Raw genomic sequence first — 17,396 nt, forward strand, 5'->3', positions numbered from 1 at the left:
TACATCACCGCCCATTAACTTTTATTAAAATAAATCTGTTTCATCACCGTTGAACTAGGTTTGTTCACTACCGCATGATCTCGGGAACACATTTAACTCCTCCTCGTCCAAGTTTTGCATAAGTGCCCCCTTTGTGACTTTCAAAGCACCCAGGGCACTTATTACAGCAATTACAGCAATTATAGCAATTATTCTTTGTGGGGAAATCCAACCAGGCATTAGCCATGAAGGATGCTTTAACCACTAGGCTACCCACCTGCCCACTTGTATAGTACCACACACTCTTCCTACATACCAGCTACCCAGTTGTATAGTGAGTGAGTGAGTATGGCTTTATGCCGCTTTTAGCAATATTCCAGCAATATCACGGCAGGGGGCACCAGAAATGGGCTTCACAAATTGTACCCATGTCAGGAATCGAACCCGGGTTTTCGGCATGACGAGCAAACACTTTAACCACTAGGCTCCTCAACAGCCCACCCAGTTGTATAAGGGGTACCAAGGTGGACAATATCTATTTCAAGTTCTAGCTTCCCTAAACATGCTAAAAGGAGGTAATACGGTAACCATCAACGTTAACTGCTTCTTTAGCAGAAAACCAGAAATCAGCATCTGATTATCCAGTCACCAAATCAACATTTCAAAACTACTCCTAAAATGTTAAAAAAAACAACCAATCTATGTCATGAAAAGGCATCACCGATATGGAATAATTCTGGGATGGGACATAGCAGTAATTTTAAGTTCCTCATCACCAAACAGTGTGAAGGGCTTGTTGGCATCAATAGTGACGGGACGGGGTGAATGGAGTAGGTGTGGCCCAGCAAGGAAGTTAACAAGCTCGGGCCATAAACACTAGCCACTCCTATAACCTGCATCACGGTCAAGTTCCCCACTGTTCTACTGCCTTGTTTCCAATATCAATTTTCAACAACCACACACGGGACAGTTTTAAGGAAAAAACTACCAGGATTCTGCCTTCTTTTTGATTTTTGAACGAAAACATGTTAACAACTGTTCATTAAACGTGAGTAGATGATGAGTGTCTACCCTAATGTGTTAAAGTGTTACTGTTATGCAGTAATAGCAAACGATTCTTTACTTCACACAAAGTCTCACTAATCTCACAACAAAAATGTCCTTCAAGAAATCAGAAACTGTATGTTTGTAATCAGAAGATACCTGTTACCATACAAAATTTCACAGGACGTTTGGTGATTTTCAATCCACTTTGTTTAGTATTGTTAACAATCATGAATAAATTATAACTATTAATAACTAAATATGTCTAGTTGTCACATATATTTCCACTTTCTTACCTACAGCTAGTTCCTATACAGATAAATAGCCACTCTTTAATACTACAGCTAGCTCCTATATATATACAGATATATATGTCTACTTTGTCAGCTTCAGTTACTTTTTATACAGATATATCCACTTTTAAGACCTACAGCCAGTTGCCATAACGACATATATACACTCTTTGAAAACACTGCAAGTTCCCATACAGAATTATATCCACTTATAGAACAACAACTATTTGCTATAGAGAGATATATCCATTTTATGACCTACAATGATTTGCTATACAGAGATATATATATACTTTATGACCTACAACTATTTGCTATAGAGATATATCCACTTTATGACCTACAACGATTTGCTATACAGTGATATATCCACTTTATGACCTACAGCTATTTGCTATACAGAGATATATCCACTTTATGACCTACAACGATTTGCTATACAGAGATATATCCACTTTATGACCTATTCCCACAGATATAAACAGTCTCACAGGCTAGTCACAGCTAGTTGGTTATCAGATACATGGCATCATTATAACCTAACGCCACATTACACAGACCTACAGTTTGTTCATATACAGATAATTAACATCGACCTTAGTTTCACAGATGTACAGATATCCCACCTTTTCTTCCAACACGTAAATCCAGGCCTTGATGAACATGCATATCTGCCACAAACTCTGGTAGGCCCAGCGTTCTCTTGACAGACAGGTCGACAGGTTCGGTTTGTGGCTGCAAGAAAATAACTAAAGTTAGTTCATGCACAAGTAACAAATGTCCCAACTTCAGTCACAGACACAACACTCAGGAGAGACGAGGTCGTCTCAGAAATAATCATCATATTTATACACCATGTACACTCACATCGGCTAACCATGCCGGAGGACAACCCTCCCGTGAGCTTTATATTTACATGATATATTGTAGAAAGTAAGTTGGGATTGTGATAGTCACACCACAGGGGACAATGTCAACTCACATCGGCCATGGACAGTGTCTGGCAGCAAGCACACCGAGGTATCACCATGTCGGTGTGGGCAGCATATACATGAAATATTGTATTGAGTAAGTCACTCCAGGACGAGTTAGTCATTTGACAGGAAAGTGACGACAGCACAAGTGGAGCGTGATACACTTCACGGGTCGGTGGCCAGCGAGTAGCCTGCAGACTTACAGCTCCTGCTGTGCTGTAAATATGGGTTTTTTCTGCTTGAGTTTTCATAAAACTTCATAAGCACTATCAAACTCTGAGTCCTGCTGACAACCCATTACTGTGATGCAATTCCTATTCCAAGGGAATTTAAGTTAATATTTCAGTTATTTTTTATTATCCTATTTAATACCACAAATTAGACATCTAGGGCGAGGTTAAGATTTTGTCCATCCTGTTCATCCATACTATATGAGTGATATTTTATTACATAATCACCATATAATACTGAAGCTATTACAGTAAAAGTAACACTCTACCACATTTCTAGCACGTCATTTCACACTTTACCTTTATCAAATATCAAACAAGTTCAAACATAATTCATTAATTATATATCAAAAATATTCAGTTGCAGTATAACCATTTTGAAAAAAAAAAAAAATCACCAAAACCTACTTTTGTCTGTTGTTCCCAGTATAACCAGGCAAAATCGGCGGCTGTTGCATTAGACATGTGCATCCTCACACTTCCCTCTCGCCCTGTGAATAGGCGGTGGAAAGGTAGCCACACCTTATACATACACTACAACGGTGCAAGCGTGGATGGTATCCAAATTTACAAGGGGAGAGGCTTGGCTGCTATTAAGCGAAAACCTCGGCAAACTTCCACACACTTTTCAGAGAGCCCGACCAATCAAGCAGTCCGAAAATGGGTATCGTTGCAAAGACAAATTTCAAGCGTCTAATCAGAGGACGGGTGGTGTTGTCCTAGCCATCATGTCAACAGAGCGCGCCCCAATTGAAGGAAGTGAGCGTACAGGATGCTTGACTCGATGAAATTGTAAAAAGTTTCCCAGGATGTTATCGTCTATGACCGTTAAACATCAGACAGGGAATTGGTGAAGGTGTCAAATTGTTGTCAAACGCTTATCAAACACCAGAGAGGGCTGGTTTGACTTCTTGCGACCTGTCAGTCCAATCATGCATGACTCGGAGATCGAGCCATGCAGGGGTAATATAGCTGATCTTTGTAAATATTGTAACAGGTATAGGCCCTGGTTGTCCATTACGCGGCGGTGAGGGAGTGAGTGAGAATGGTTTAATGCTAAATTAGCAATATAATACCCACTGCTGGGGGTACAAGGAAGCGGCTTTACATTGTGTAACCACACAGGAGTTGAAGCTGGTTCTAGCTGTCCCACAACCCTCAAATCTAACTGAACAACTACTAGTGGCGAGTACCAATATATACTACAGCTTGGAAGTTCATAAAAAGGATGGACAACTATTTTACTGAGGTGCTGAAACAAATTTTCATAACATTTAGTTCAAGAAACAAAGTCATCTTATTTAAAAATATATACCTACACTTTAAATGTAGCATCCAAATAGAACCCAGAACAATGCTTAATTTCAGGTTTGCTAAATGTTTCTAGGCTTGAGTTGGATTCATTTTTTAATTCATTTTCTAGGGACCGGGAGAAAGACTAGTATTTTGGCATGACAAGGGCATGACTAAACTCATTCACCCTAAGTCCTTTTGATGAGTGTTTCTAAATGAAGAGGAACAACCAAGAGTCTAACCTTTATTTTTATCAATTCAAACAGGACAATCGCCTTTTCGCCGATTGCAGCCAATTAATAACTTTAAAAAATCAAGTATTCCTTAACAATTAACAACAAAAATGAATTAACATGATTATTTAATCATGAGAATAAATTAATAATTAGATTATCTTGATGTTTGAACAAGAAAGGAGGTATTTATGTGCTATTTAGTTTTCATTTCTTCTATCAAACAATTATCAAATTGGTCTTGCTTGCACACATTTTTTAAAATGAATCTTAGAAATGTGTGCAAGACACAGCCAAATTACAAACTGAGATGAGATTGGTGGGAGGTGTAACAGGTGGGTGGGTGTGGTTGATAAACTAGTGATTTAATTCCACCGGCCTAATGTTACCGCCATGCTATCCCATGGAGGACTGTCACTACAAGCAACATGACATGTACAATGAATGAAACTGAAAACTCCCAGGCTATTTCCTCAACCTGAAACTACGAACCAACCACTTAACTTGTGTAGTCCTGATTCCTGAGAATAACATTAAAACAACAAGAATAGGATTAATGATATATTTAGTTGTGAAACTGATTTTATTTTAACAATAGCTAAAATTAGGATGACGGAAATAATAGTGGTAGTTAACAAGTTACAGTTTCCTTCAGTGTATGTGTGTGTGTGTGCGTGCGTGCGTGCGTGCGTGCGTGCGTACGTGTGTGTGTGTGAGTGTGTGCGCGTGCGTGGGTGCGTGCGTGGGTGCGTGGGTGCGTGTGTGCGTGTGCGCGTGCGTGCGCGTGTTTGTGTACCTGTGTGTGTATGTCCGTGTGCATCTGTCTGTCTGTCTGTCTGTATACATACAGCGAGCCTGTATTTTGTTTTCTTTGATAATCTTGTCTGGAACAGACAATACCGTCAGTGATATTACATGCAATGACCCACACCGTCAGGGTAAGATGACACACAATTCACCTTTCACCGAGCCTGACAATCTCATCTATTCGCTCAGCTCTTACAACCAGCACAGGTTGCTCGGGACCTACTTCAACCAGATCCCCCAGGGCACGAACTGACTCACTAGACCTAGGCATCAGGCCGCAGACAGAGTCGTCTCACTCAGAATAGCTTAGCTGTGTGCACAAGATCTAAACCTGGTTTATATTTGAGGCAGTTTATTGGGATATATATGGTATGAGAATTTTGTAACGTTTTCATAGATGTCAAACGTGGCCTACCAGTTCATTAATGCCATATGTGATAACCCACTAATCTTAGGGAACGGATGAGCTTGAAGATGTGGTCTTATGTTATATATCCAACATTTACTTGATTGATAGGTATATTACAGCCTAGACCTGATAATTTTGCAAAACTCCTGACAAGGAATTCTATTAAAGCCATTTTCCACCCAACGGTTAAAAAACACCATCTTAATGAAATCAACATGGCCATTATATTCTGGTATATATAAGATGCTAATGCCTTGTTTCTGAGTCATATATTACTATGCAGGCGCTAACCCGACATATCACATTTTCTCTAACCCACCAGTGTTTAAAGAAATCCTCACTCAAACATTTCTCATCGAGGTGTGGTCATTTTTATACAAAAACATGTCAGTGAACTGTTTGAACTGGGCAGTGGTCTTTGGAACTCCTCTGTGACAAAAAACAAATACAGGAAAGTGTGACGACCGAGTCCAGCTCCGTCCCCTGGAGATAAACACTGCATGTGTGAAGTAGCCGCAGGCAACAAGGCCTCTTGTCGTTCGTCAGCCCGTGTCGTTGTTGGCACAGCGCTGTTGATGCCGTGGCGACCACAGTTAGCGGTGGACGACACACTGACACATCGCCTACTGGGAAATGTAAGTACTAGGATCAAACACTTGAGACGAATGTCAGGGCGAAACCGACTCCCGGAGGAAATGTGTTACCGTAAACTACACAAAAACCTTGATCAATATTACAAACTGTACTTGTAACATATCAAGCTTACAACAGCAACTCATTTCACGGGGGTAAACTTGATCAAATACGCAGAACATGATAAATAACACGGAAAATAAAAGGCAAACATTTTATGACAAAATCGTTGATGATGTCATTTTTTTCATTATTGGAATGAGGCTGGTATTTGATGAACTGGTTCCTCGACTAATTGGAGACAACTGACAACGAGCCATCTCATCACGTCCTCGTTAGGGTTCCCAGCATCATCAGGTGACACATCAAATGATGTGAAGTCCCCGAACGGCCAAGCCTCCGGGACTAGCCCCAGCCAGCAAGTATGTGAAGGACGCTTGCAATTGTTACAGTCTGATTGCACATGAAAAACCCATTTTCTGGTCAACAGTTGTGACAAGTGGATATTTTTTTCTCTCTCAAAAATGAAAATGATTCTACTTACAATGCATGGGGACTAATATGCAAAGTTTCTTTTATATCTAGCATTTCACGATTATTGAGGATTAAAAAATTACCATTAACTAATAGTTCTGATAATATATCGGTTTTTTTGTTTCAGTTGATGTTGGGAATCTAATATGTCAAAGTTTTCATCATTTCACAAGGTCTTTGACTTGCTCAACCCGTTTCATTGTCTACCTCATCTCTGATGCAACCCTACTCTCAAACAGATCTACTTATTTCACCTATATTTTGCCAGCTTGAGTCACATTTATTGATTTCAAGTCAGTTTTTTCACAAGCAGGTGCTTGAATGAGCTGCACACTATACATGCATCTGAATATCAGCTGTCTCCTGACTACACATAGTCACACAATCAGTGGTTGACAACTTGCTATTAAATCAGTGTATGATGCAATAGGTTTAACTCCAGCACTATGTCATGTCTTCATGGTTCTGAGCCTGGAGCAAGAAACCCATGTCGATCCATAGCACATGGAGTGAGTGAGTATGGTTTTACGACACTTTTAGCAATATTCCAGCAATATCAAGCGGGGGACACCAGAAATGGGCTTCACACATAGTACCCATGTGGGGAATGGTGTTTGTTTGTTGATTAACTTCACTATCTGCAATATTCCAGCTGTAAATATTCCAGTCTGGACCAAACAATCCAGTGATTAATATTATGCGCATTAAGATCCATGCTGTGGCTGTACGCTGTCACCCCATCAAGCAAGCCACGGAGCCAGCCAACCAATCCAGGCCACCATCTACGACCAGCAAAGGTTGCTGGAGCACCAACAGGTTTAGTATGAGTGAGAATTGTTTTACTCTTTCTCTTAGCAATATGACAGAAATATGAGAGACTAATAAGAAGGAGAAGGGAGATACTATTAGTGTATCAAGGGGGTGGTGGGTAGACTAACATTTAGTCACTGAAATCTTATATTACACAATATCCTTCTTGACTCTAAAAGCTAGCTTGAGCTGGCTAGACTTGCTTTTGTATTCATTTCTAGATATTTTTTTTTTCTTATAAAATAAATATATTCCATGGTCATGGAGCAGGACTAGGCGGTGGGCTACTGTAGTGGTTAAAGCGTTCGCTTGTCACACCGAATACCTGGGTTGGATTCCCCACATGGGTACAATGTGTGAAGCCCATTTATGGTGTTCCCCATGGTGATAAGGCTGGAATACAGCTAAAAGCGTGCGCAAAAACGTACTCACTCACTCGGTGTCTGAACTTAGTTGTGGATAGTTGACTGTGAAGAAGACTTCTGTTGAAAATCTTAAGATTTTTAGCGTTCAATGACAGAATTCCTGTACTTCTGGCAATGATTTAAGAGAGGTATTGTATTCGTAGGTATTATGAGGGACTAACAAGAATAGGCCACTAAGATCTGAAGGTGGGGAATAACAGGGACCGAGTGAGTGAGTTAAGTTTAAAGACGCTTTAAACAGTATTTCAATTATACCATGAAGTGTCAGCTCGATATTTTTGGTTGGTTGGTTTGTTGTTGAACGCCGCACTCAGCTATATTCCAGCTATATGACGGCGGTCTGTAAATAATCGAGTCTGAACCAGACAATCCAGTGGTTGATATCACAAGCATCAATCCACGCAATTGGGATCGATGACATGCATCAACCAAGTCAGCGAGCCTGACCACCTGATCCTGTTAATCGCGTCTTACGACAAGCATGGGTTGCTGAAGACCTATCCTCCCCCGGATCTGCACGGGTGCTCGATATGGAAGCAAGCCCAAAGTGATGCTCATCTTTTACCACCATTGTGAAATCCATGAGAATGGGTGCAGACAAACCTAGAAACATAATCAGGGTGAACTGGGATTCAAACTTACGATTAAGATTTTTGGCACACTTAAGATATACAACTCTGCACTGCAACTTGCAGTTGCAGCGCCTTAGACAACTGTGCCACTTGTAACCCGACCAACAGAGGACTAAGGCAACAAGTAAAGAGGTTGTATTAATGTAATTGGGTCAGGGGTGTTCAGTGTGATGAGTGAAAGCCTTAACGGAAGGCTATTCCATTGCACACCTGGGTATGATGCTATATTAAACAACAAAGTAACAGCTGGAGTGGGTGAGTGAGTGAGTTGGGTTTAACGCCGCTTTTAACATTATTCCAGTTATATCACGGCGGGTCAGCTTAATGTGGGAGGAAAGCCCGAAGTGATGCAGGTCTCAGACATTTACAACTGCGGTGAAACCCACGAGCACGGGTATGGTGCTGACAAACCTAGAAACATAATTGGGGCAAACCAGGATTCGAACCCACAACCATAGGTTTCTGGCGTGCCCAAGGGACGCAACTCTGCACAGTGAATCGCGACGCCTTGGACGACTGGGCCACCCGTGCCCCGAGTGTGCACCGTGCCCCATGCCTCGTGCCTCGTGCCCCCAGCAACAGCTGGACCCCCTGACATAACCAGGTCGCTGACATATTTATCTGTCCTGGATTTTCCCAGTGAAGATTTTCTAGGCTACAATCACACATTAAAAAAGCCACAGCTGGGACACTATGGTCACTGACATATTTGTCTGTCCTAGATTTTCCCAGTGAAAGATTTCTGGGGTATGATGACACATTAACACAACCAGGTTACGGACAAATGTATACCCTCAGTTTTCTCCAAGGATAGTATTAGGATATGTAACACGTTATAACGCATTCAAATATGTCCAGCCATGATTTTCCCAGGAATGACCTTGGGGCCTTGGGGACACAATAACATCAGGTCACCAGTGAAAATTGATTTTCCAAGATGGTTGCTCATTGTTGAGCCAGTCTCACTGACCAATAACTACTGGTGACACTTGTTCCCCATTTCTGTTGCATGTTATGACAAGTATGAATGAGGTGCTGCAGTCTACTCACAATCTACAAATAAAGTTTTGGGTATAAGGCTGAATGCTCTCTTTTCATGCCTGACTTAATGTCAGGCAAGGTCAATCTTGTTGTCATCTTATCCCAAAAGTTACAAAAAAAATAAATGTTTTGCTTGATTTATAGTCAGTTTCTGAAACCAACTTCAAATCAACCCTTGAGTAACAAATCTAATCTTTTTCTATATTTTACCCGATAGGATGAGATGGCAATATAGTTGTTAACCTTCCAGCGCCTAACAGGCAGCTTGGGTTGTATACTCCCCGGGGAGCTGAGAATGATTGTTGAGTGCACACTGATCCTGTGACCGTGGTAGCAGCTCTTTAAGCATGCCCCTTTGTGGGTGGAAATATGTGCAATAAGAATGGCCTATAATTATCATCATCATCGTCGTCGTTGTCGTCGTCGTTGTTGTTATCATCATCAAACTGACCAAGAAATAATCTGGCTTAATAAAAATGCATTTGAAAGCCATCTCATTTTCATTTACCTTAGTGTCACCACACAACATGGAAGCACAATAGCAACAGTCCTGACAGACACTGTCTAGTCCTGAAATAAACTACAATCTGTATAAAAGTGACATAAAGTACCAACCTTTCCGTCTTTATTTCTCTTCACTGGACCATTAGTAACCGGGATATGGACGTGATCCATTTCATCGTCCATTTCATCATCATCTTCCTCATCATCCTCATCGATCGGCTCCTGTTTTATCACTACATCATCAGCACCATTTGAATTTGAGCAGTTAAAAGCCACCTCGTAGTCCCCATTCACTGCTTCCGTCTTGATGCGTTTCTTCAACGCAAACATCTGGCCCACAGTTCCACTATTGGAGTGATTCGGACTGCGGTTTGCAAACGCAGATTTGATCTGACTTAGCTTAATAAGGTTGTATCTTGCATCATTTTGATGAGATGGTCGATGTAAACTTTTGTTTAAGTTGACTGTGTTAATACTGGAATCGGCCTCGATGGGCGTGGGGGCGTACACTCCCTCAGGAATACTGTCTATTGGGTAGGCGGGGTCCTCCAACCCCGGGGAAAGGGACTGGGGGGTGCTGGTGCCACTGGAACCATCCATGTCGCAGTGAATGTCGGGGTGATTGTCTGGATGGGTGTGGGCGGTGGGACGGCTGTCTTCCGTCATTGTATCAAGGGAATGCTGAAAATGAGGAAAAAAACAATCAATAACTTGGTTTAAAAAGGGTCAAACTGACAGATCACTTGACTCTGATAGTTGCTATCAGTAAATGTGTAAACAGTTTGATGCATCACAAGGAAGCAAGTAGGTTATGCTTTATACTACTTTCAGCAGTATTCCAGCCATATCACACCAGATATGGGCTACACACATTGTACTCATGCGGGAAACAAACCCAGATCTTTGGCATCCACTGACGGTGATTCTGGTAAGAAAACAGGCCCCCAGCAACCTATACTTGTCATAAAGGATATCGGATGGTCATACTCTGAGACATGGCTGGTTGAATGTCATCGTTTCCCAAATACACGGAGTGATGTCATGATATCAATCGCTGGATTGTCTGGTCAGGACTTAATTATTTACAGACCACCGTCATATAGCTGGAATATTGTTGATTGCTGTGTTAACCATCAAACAGACACATCTGGTTATTGTCCCTTGCAGTAGAATCTATAAATCTAGAGTATGGACAGTCGATTTGAATAGGAAGGAATCAGTAGACAATAAAACTGACTACACACATAACTGTGGTCCCCCTTGTGTGTGTGTGTGTGTGTGTGTGTGTGTGTGTCTGTGTGTGGAGGAGGGGGGAGTTGCAAGGAGAAGAGGTTTTGGAGGTCAGTGCTTACTGTGAGTGGGTTGTTGAGTTCTTCTATCTGGGTGGGGGTGGGGTGGGGGTGTTTCTAAACTGATTTATCTCTTTATGAGCGGTCATATACAAGGACACTTATCTCTGCCACATACATACAGCACACTTGAAACAATTTATCCTGAAATCCTTTCTCAGCCATTTCAACAATAAAACAATTATATAATATGCTTAACAGTGTACTTATACAGGGTCCTCTTGCTACAAGACTGACACACTGTCTCTTGGCGTCATTTTCAGTATGTTTTAGTCATTTATATGGACTTTCTTTGCTGAGCGTACATGACCAAACATATTTTTCTAGGCTCAGGCTTTTAACTAGCTTCTAGCCACTTAGTTCATATGATATATCAAGGTTTTAAATAATTGACATATTTCTCATTAACAGCCTAAGAAAAATCCAAGTATTTAAGCACATGAATTCATACTATGTCAAGTTTGATGTCATATCAAGTTCATTTCTTATTCTCTGGCCTTCTGTAAACACAATTATGTTGCAGAAAATAGAGTTTATAATAAATTTATTGTTATATTTTACTAGTATCATAAACTACCACACCATATTAAAATGACCTTTTTGGAAAGTCATCTGTTACATATATTACAGAAAGCTTTATGTTTTATCATTTTTCATTTTAAACATCTGCCACCAGTAATAATTCCAAAATCAATTCCAAAAATAATTAATCAAATTGACACACAAAAAACAACATTATTTCAATACGAACAAAAACTGTAGAAACATGAATATACTTTTGAAATGTCATACGTTTTCATTTATTGCGAAATATTTTTAGTTCATAATATTAAAGTTTAAGGTAATTGTAAATAGATACATCAGTCTAAAATAGCTGTTTCGTACTTGATAAAAATAAATAACTAACGAGACACACCCATTTCTCTCATTAATAAATCAAATGTGATAAAGCTGTGCTTCATCCACACCCACTCAGTATAATTTACAAAAAGAATATAAAAAAATAATGAAATTATTTTATTTGTTGAAGAAATATTATGATAAATGCTTCATAGAATGTATGTATCCACTCCAACGTTCTCGAGAGCTTGACAATAATGGAAAGTGTTGACATGAAGTTGGCCCTCAAACATGGGGACCCTCAGCTTTTCAAAATCTTTACCAACTAGACAGTACATGCGTTCTAATTGACAACCGTTAACTTTACAGAGGTGGTAGCGAACGTAACATCTGTTCAAATAGGCACTGAATACATAAAATCTTGCCATAACAAACGATATAAGGCCACTCCCTTGCAAAGATTTTCATCAAGGAAACTTAAACAGTGCTACCATATTCCAAAGAAAAGCTATGTTTGGCAATATACTCACAAAAAGCATCTCTGAATAATCTCTTTCCACAAGGTATTCCAGTACAGCTTTTACACACAAATCCAAGTTTTAGTATTCAGAAAGGCTAGTGAAGACAGTGAGGCCCAGTTACGAACTGAGGTAGAGCTATACTAGTGGGACGTGCCTGCCTTTGGCTGTATGTTGTCCTCAATAGCTTAGGGGGGTGAACCAGTGAGTCAGGCTACAGTGCTGGCATGCTTGCTTGGAGAGGGGAATTGTGGGAGTGGTTGGGAGCGGCACGGAAGGCGATCATATTCACATTACATCAGAGTCGTGCCTGATGAAGTAGGGCAGATGATTGGTCGATAGCTGTGTTTACATCTGAGTGGGTGAGGCCTTCTATAGCAGGAAAACATGGCCACACAGTGCTGTGTTGTATTCGGTGCAGTCTACGCCTACTCCTCGCTATAACGCTACAAGGGGATGTTTACTTCAAATCCTTATGTCAGTGTGTTAACTGAGCCTATTAAAAATTGTTGTGCTTACAACGAGGTAATAATGGGTTTTCCTGCCTTGCCCTTAATAGCCTAGAATTAATATTTGACTTTAATCCATTTCAAAAGGTTAAAGAGATGGAGATTCATTACTAGACTTGAAAATAGGCTTAAAACATAAATAAATGTACAATATTCAAATTATATATGAACAAGACAGCATAATAAGGATTTAAAAATTTCAATTGTTCATAACATAAAATTTCCGAAACTATAACTGAAATATGATATCAGTGAGAGAAATGAATACTTGTGGTTGATAATGACATGAAGTAACCATGGAATTATCGAGGATGTGATCATTGATCTATATTAAATGTAAGGCAAGGTTATGATTCAAAGATACACATAACGATTATATCCACTCAGTGTTACACATAACGATTTTATCCACCCTATCAGTGTTATCTCACTGATAAAACCCCAGGGGATATTGTGAACTCTGATGAGCGTAAACAGCTTGGGGGTGGGTTTGGGGTGGGGCTTGATGTGTGGGGTGATGGATCTCTAAACAGGGTATGACCTGAGGGTAAAAGGAACTTATTCAGTTATTGCAGGCCTCATTGTCTAGCGTATGTTGTCTGAACAGTAGAAAACCCTGTTCAGGAAGTTATGGTTGGGTTACGGGGAGTCCATCTTCCCGAGGCCAGAGAGTTAACTGACTTTAAAAGTCCAGTTTCCACCCTTGCCGAACTAGACTGGAATTCCTGGGCTCGATCGTAGCGCCACCAGTGGTTATTACGAGTTATGTCCTTTCTATGCCTCTCCTATTGACCAATCAGATTCAACCTTTCGTATCACTTGCATTTGCTTCAAACAAAACGGTGACGCCCAGTCAAGACGGTCTGATCGATAATGAAGGTCTATATTGTGATAAAACGAGTCTTACAACGCGAAGTGCATCAAATCACGTGAGCACCTTGATTAAAAACAGGAAAAGATTTAGAAAATATCTGTTGACAACGAGTTAGCGGTGCACATGCTTTGCAAATCCTGCAGTCGACCGAAATCTGCATGACGAACCGGATTTCGATTTCGGTGCGTGATTTTGATTGGACTATGCATAGACTCGTTAGTCCAGCCAAAATGTAACTCCATAATACCAGCCTAGTTCGGCAAGGGTAGAAACTGGACTTTTATAGTCAGTTAACTCACTTGCCTCAGGAAGATGCGGGGAGTCTGAACAGTGTCATAAAAGGGGAAGATTTAGCTCCAGTAAGAAGGTTGTAAAAGGTATTGTGGGAGGAGGGGACAAATCCAAACTGACTCCCCCACCCTAGGGCATTGAACAGATGATCTGCCAGGTGGTGGGGTGTCGGTAGATCTGGGGGTGAAGACTGTGGTAGGACTGGGGTGGGGTAACGGTAGGACCAGGGTGAGGTAATGCAGGGGCAGGGATGATGGTAGATCAGGGGGGTGAAGACAATTGTAGTTCAGGGGTGGGGTAAAGACAGATCAGGAAGATGGAGGTGGTGGTAGGTCAGGAGGGTGTTGATGGTAGGGCAGGTCCCTGAGGGAGGGGGTGTCCATGATGGCAGATCAGGAAGGTGGGTGTGATGGGAGGTGGGGGTAAAGGAGATATTGAACCCTGGGCAATCTGAACTCTGTGACAGGTTGAGGAAGGGGTGGGTAAGGGATGTTAATTAGAAGATGCCCCTCAGGCACCGGCTGTCATCTCTATTGAACTCTACTGTGAGAGGGGATGGCTTAGGACTAACTTTTTGACCATACTGCACTTAGCCCTCCATTCATCCTACCGTGGGGTTGGAGAGGAGGAACCTCACCCAATACCCTCCAAGGGTGCAATGTTGCTTCTGCCACCAAGCATTGATTGACTGGTCCAGGTTTGATTATTCATAGGCTGGTGTAATCTGTAGCTGCAATGCTGTTGACTTATAAGCATTCAAGCAGGGTTAGAAATTGGCACGAGTCCTGTAGTCCTTGCCAAACTGCCCTATAGTTAAGGTATCATAAGGACTAGTAGAAATATGCCATTTTTAAGTGTTTTGCTATTTGTTATCATTATAAGGACTAGTGGACTAAAAATATTAGTTTCCACCGCTGATTTAAGACTATTCTCTGGCTCACCCGGTGTCTTAATCTTCCTACAATGATTTTACTTCAGTTCCTACAGAAGCATTTAGGTCATCCATGTTTTACTGTGACAATTTAACCATCAACAACATAATTTGAATATTCCAGGTGTAGCATGACAGGGACACCAAACAAGTTAAAGTTCTTAGAGGACACCAACCTGCTTTTGGAATGTTGGATGCTGTGGCCTGTTAAGTGGCATTCCTGATGCCACATAACAGTCAGTGGATGCCATGAAATGTTTATCAGGTATGCCGATTGCCAATATTTCAATGTTGAAGTGTATTTTTCGTCTTGTTTTTTTTTCTTGAAAAGTGTGACGAATCAATGAACTATTCAGCCCCTTGCTTATGAACTTGCATGGTCGTGCATGTGAAACTCCCAGTCCAATTTACTTGTACCAGCTGTGTGCACTGATACAATTCAAAAAGTTCTTACATTGAATGACAGACAAATTAAGTGGAAAGCTGGATGCCTTGAACTGGCACCTCTCCTTGTCCAACTCATTTGTCCTATGAACATATCAATGTATATATTTGAGAACAATTATTCATGATTACTAATTGTTAAAACAAAAAAAACTTCTTCTTGCAATCCTAATTAAAACAACAACGATTCTTAATATAGCTCAGCTGTAAACAATAGGACAGTTTCTGACATTGTTAAGGAATCAATGAAGACATCAATATGAAACAGGCCAACACACATGGCATTGTGGACTTGCTGTGAAAACAAAATGCTCCCAAACAAACATCCAGAAAGGGCATTGCCTGACTAGCATGGCACAGACAGTGTTGTTTAAATGTCCAAAACATCCAATAGAAGTGTGAAAAAGTTTACATTTCTAGCAGGCTAGATATGTTAAATTTCTTAAAATAAAGAGATCTCTGGGCTCCATGCCACCTAAGTTATAAAGATAATTACAATAATAAAAACAAATTCTGGAGATTACCAGTAGACATTAATGATCCAGTAAGCTCCAGCAGAGTGTGTAGGGTGTGAGGGCTGGGGTTTGTATAGTGTGCATGGGGAGATGTGGCCAGGACCACTTGGGATAAATACATCAATGAAAAGTTTCACTGCATAAAAGCAAGTGTAGAACAACCCTTAGACTAACATCTGGTCTCTGAAATGAACATATCGTACAGAAAAAAACAGTTGTTCAATTATCTTAATGAAAATATAACAAGAGTTTGCCACTAACGGGGCTATATCCCCCGCCCCTGTTGCAGAATTTATGACATAATTAAATCTAAACAAACCCTAACATTTTTTAACCGAGGTGGAACTTGTCATTGAAATTGTAAAAAAAAGAAGAGTTTGGAACCTAGTTCCATCTTGCTGCCATGGAAACGTAAAAAATAAAAATTTCTAAAATTTCTAAGTAGCAAAAGGCACCAGTTCAGCATGTACCTGACAGACCTGCAAAGTTTGATTAAAAAATATTGAACGGTTTATGAGTTATGCTCTGGAAACGAACCCTACCCTCACAGAACCTAAGTCCATCTTGTTGCCATGGAAACGTAAAAAATAAAAATTTCTAAAATTTCTAAATAGCAAAAGGCACCAGTTCAGCATGTACTTGACAGACCTGCAAATCTTGATGAAAAAAAATTGAACGGTTCCTGAGTTATGCTCCAGAAACGAAACATGACGGACGTACAGACAGACGGACAGAGTCCGTTTATATATCCCCCTTGTTGGGCGGGGAGACTCTCTTCATTTCCTGATACTGCAGTAATCTAGACTTGACAAACATTATAGTTGGTTGGTTGGTTTGTTGTTTAACGCCGCACTCAGCAATATTCCAGCTATAGGACGGCGGTCTGTAAATAATTGAGTCTGGACCAGACAATCCAGTGATTAATATCATGAGCATCGATCCACGCAGTTGGGATCGATGACATGCATCAACCAAGTCAGCGAGCCTGACCACCCGATCCTGTAAGTCGCCTTTTACGACAAGCATAGTCACCTTTTACGGCAAGCATGGGTTGCTGAAGACCTATTCTACCCCGGAATCTTCACGGGTCGACAAACATTATAGACTTGCGTGGGCTATATTTGATATATTTGTATCAGGGTCTGTAAGACAGACTAAACAACCCTTTCAGAGAAATTGTCTGTTATTTTTGGAATATTGTCCATGATGGCAAGTGTTCTCTGTCAATGCTGATACTGACACAAATGTTTAATAGTCAATGGTGATTTAACATCAGTTACATAT

At 40.7% G+C, this 17,396-nt stretch overlaps 1 protein-coding gene across 2 annotated transcripts in view; it reads right to left on the reverse strand.

Annotated features, from left to right (window-relative positions):
• Window positions 1-17,396, reverse strand: part of LOC124141900 (zinc finger protein mnm-2-like) — a 69,102-nt gene that overhangs the window by 21,825 nt on the left and 29,881 nt on the right. Inside the window, exons 1-3 of one of the 2 annotated variants that reach the window (XM_046510094.2) lie at window positions 12,561-12,897; window positions 9,953-10,522; window positions 1,943-2,051 (exon numbers count right to left, since the gene is read on the reverse strand). In XM_046510094.2, the coding sequence (XP_046366050.1) occupies window positions 1,943-2,051; window positions 9,953-10,522; window positions 12,561-12,569 (688 nt within the window). In that variant the 5' untranslated portion in view covers window positions 12,570-12,897. Of the gene's footprint in view, window positions 1-1,942; window positions 2,052-9,952; window positions 10,523-12,560; window positions 12,898-17,396 lie in introns of those variants that run through there. The other variant, XM_046510093.2, reaches the window with a different exon arrangement.

The sequence above is a fragment of the Haliotis rufescens genome, unplaced genomic scaffold (assembly GCF_023055435.1).
Source record: "Haliotis rufescens isolate VD_foot unplaced genomic scaffold, xgHalRufe1.0.p SCAF_7, whole genome shotgun sequence".
Lineage (NCBI taxonomy): Eukaryota > Metazoa > Mollusca > Gastropoda > Lepetellida > Haliotidae > Haliotis > Haliotis rufescens.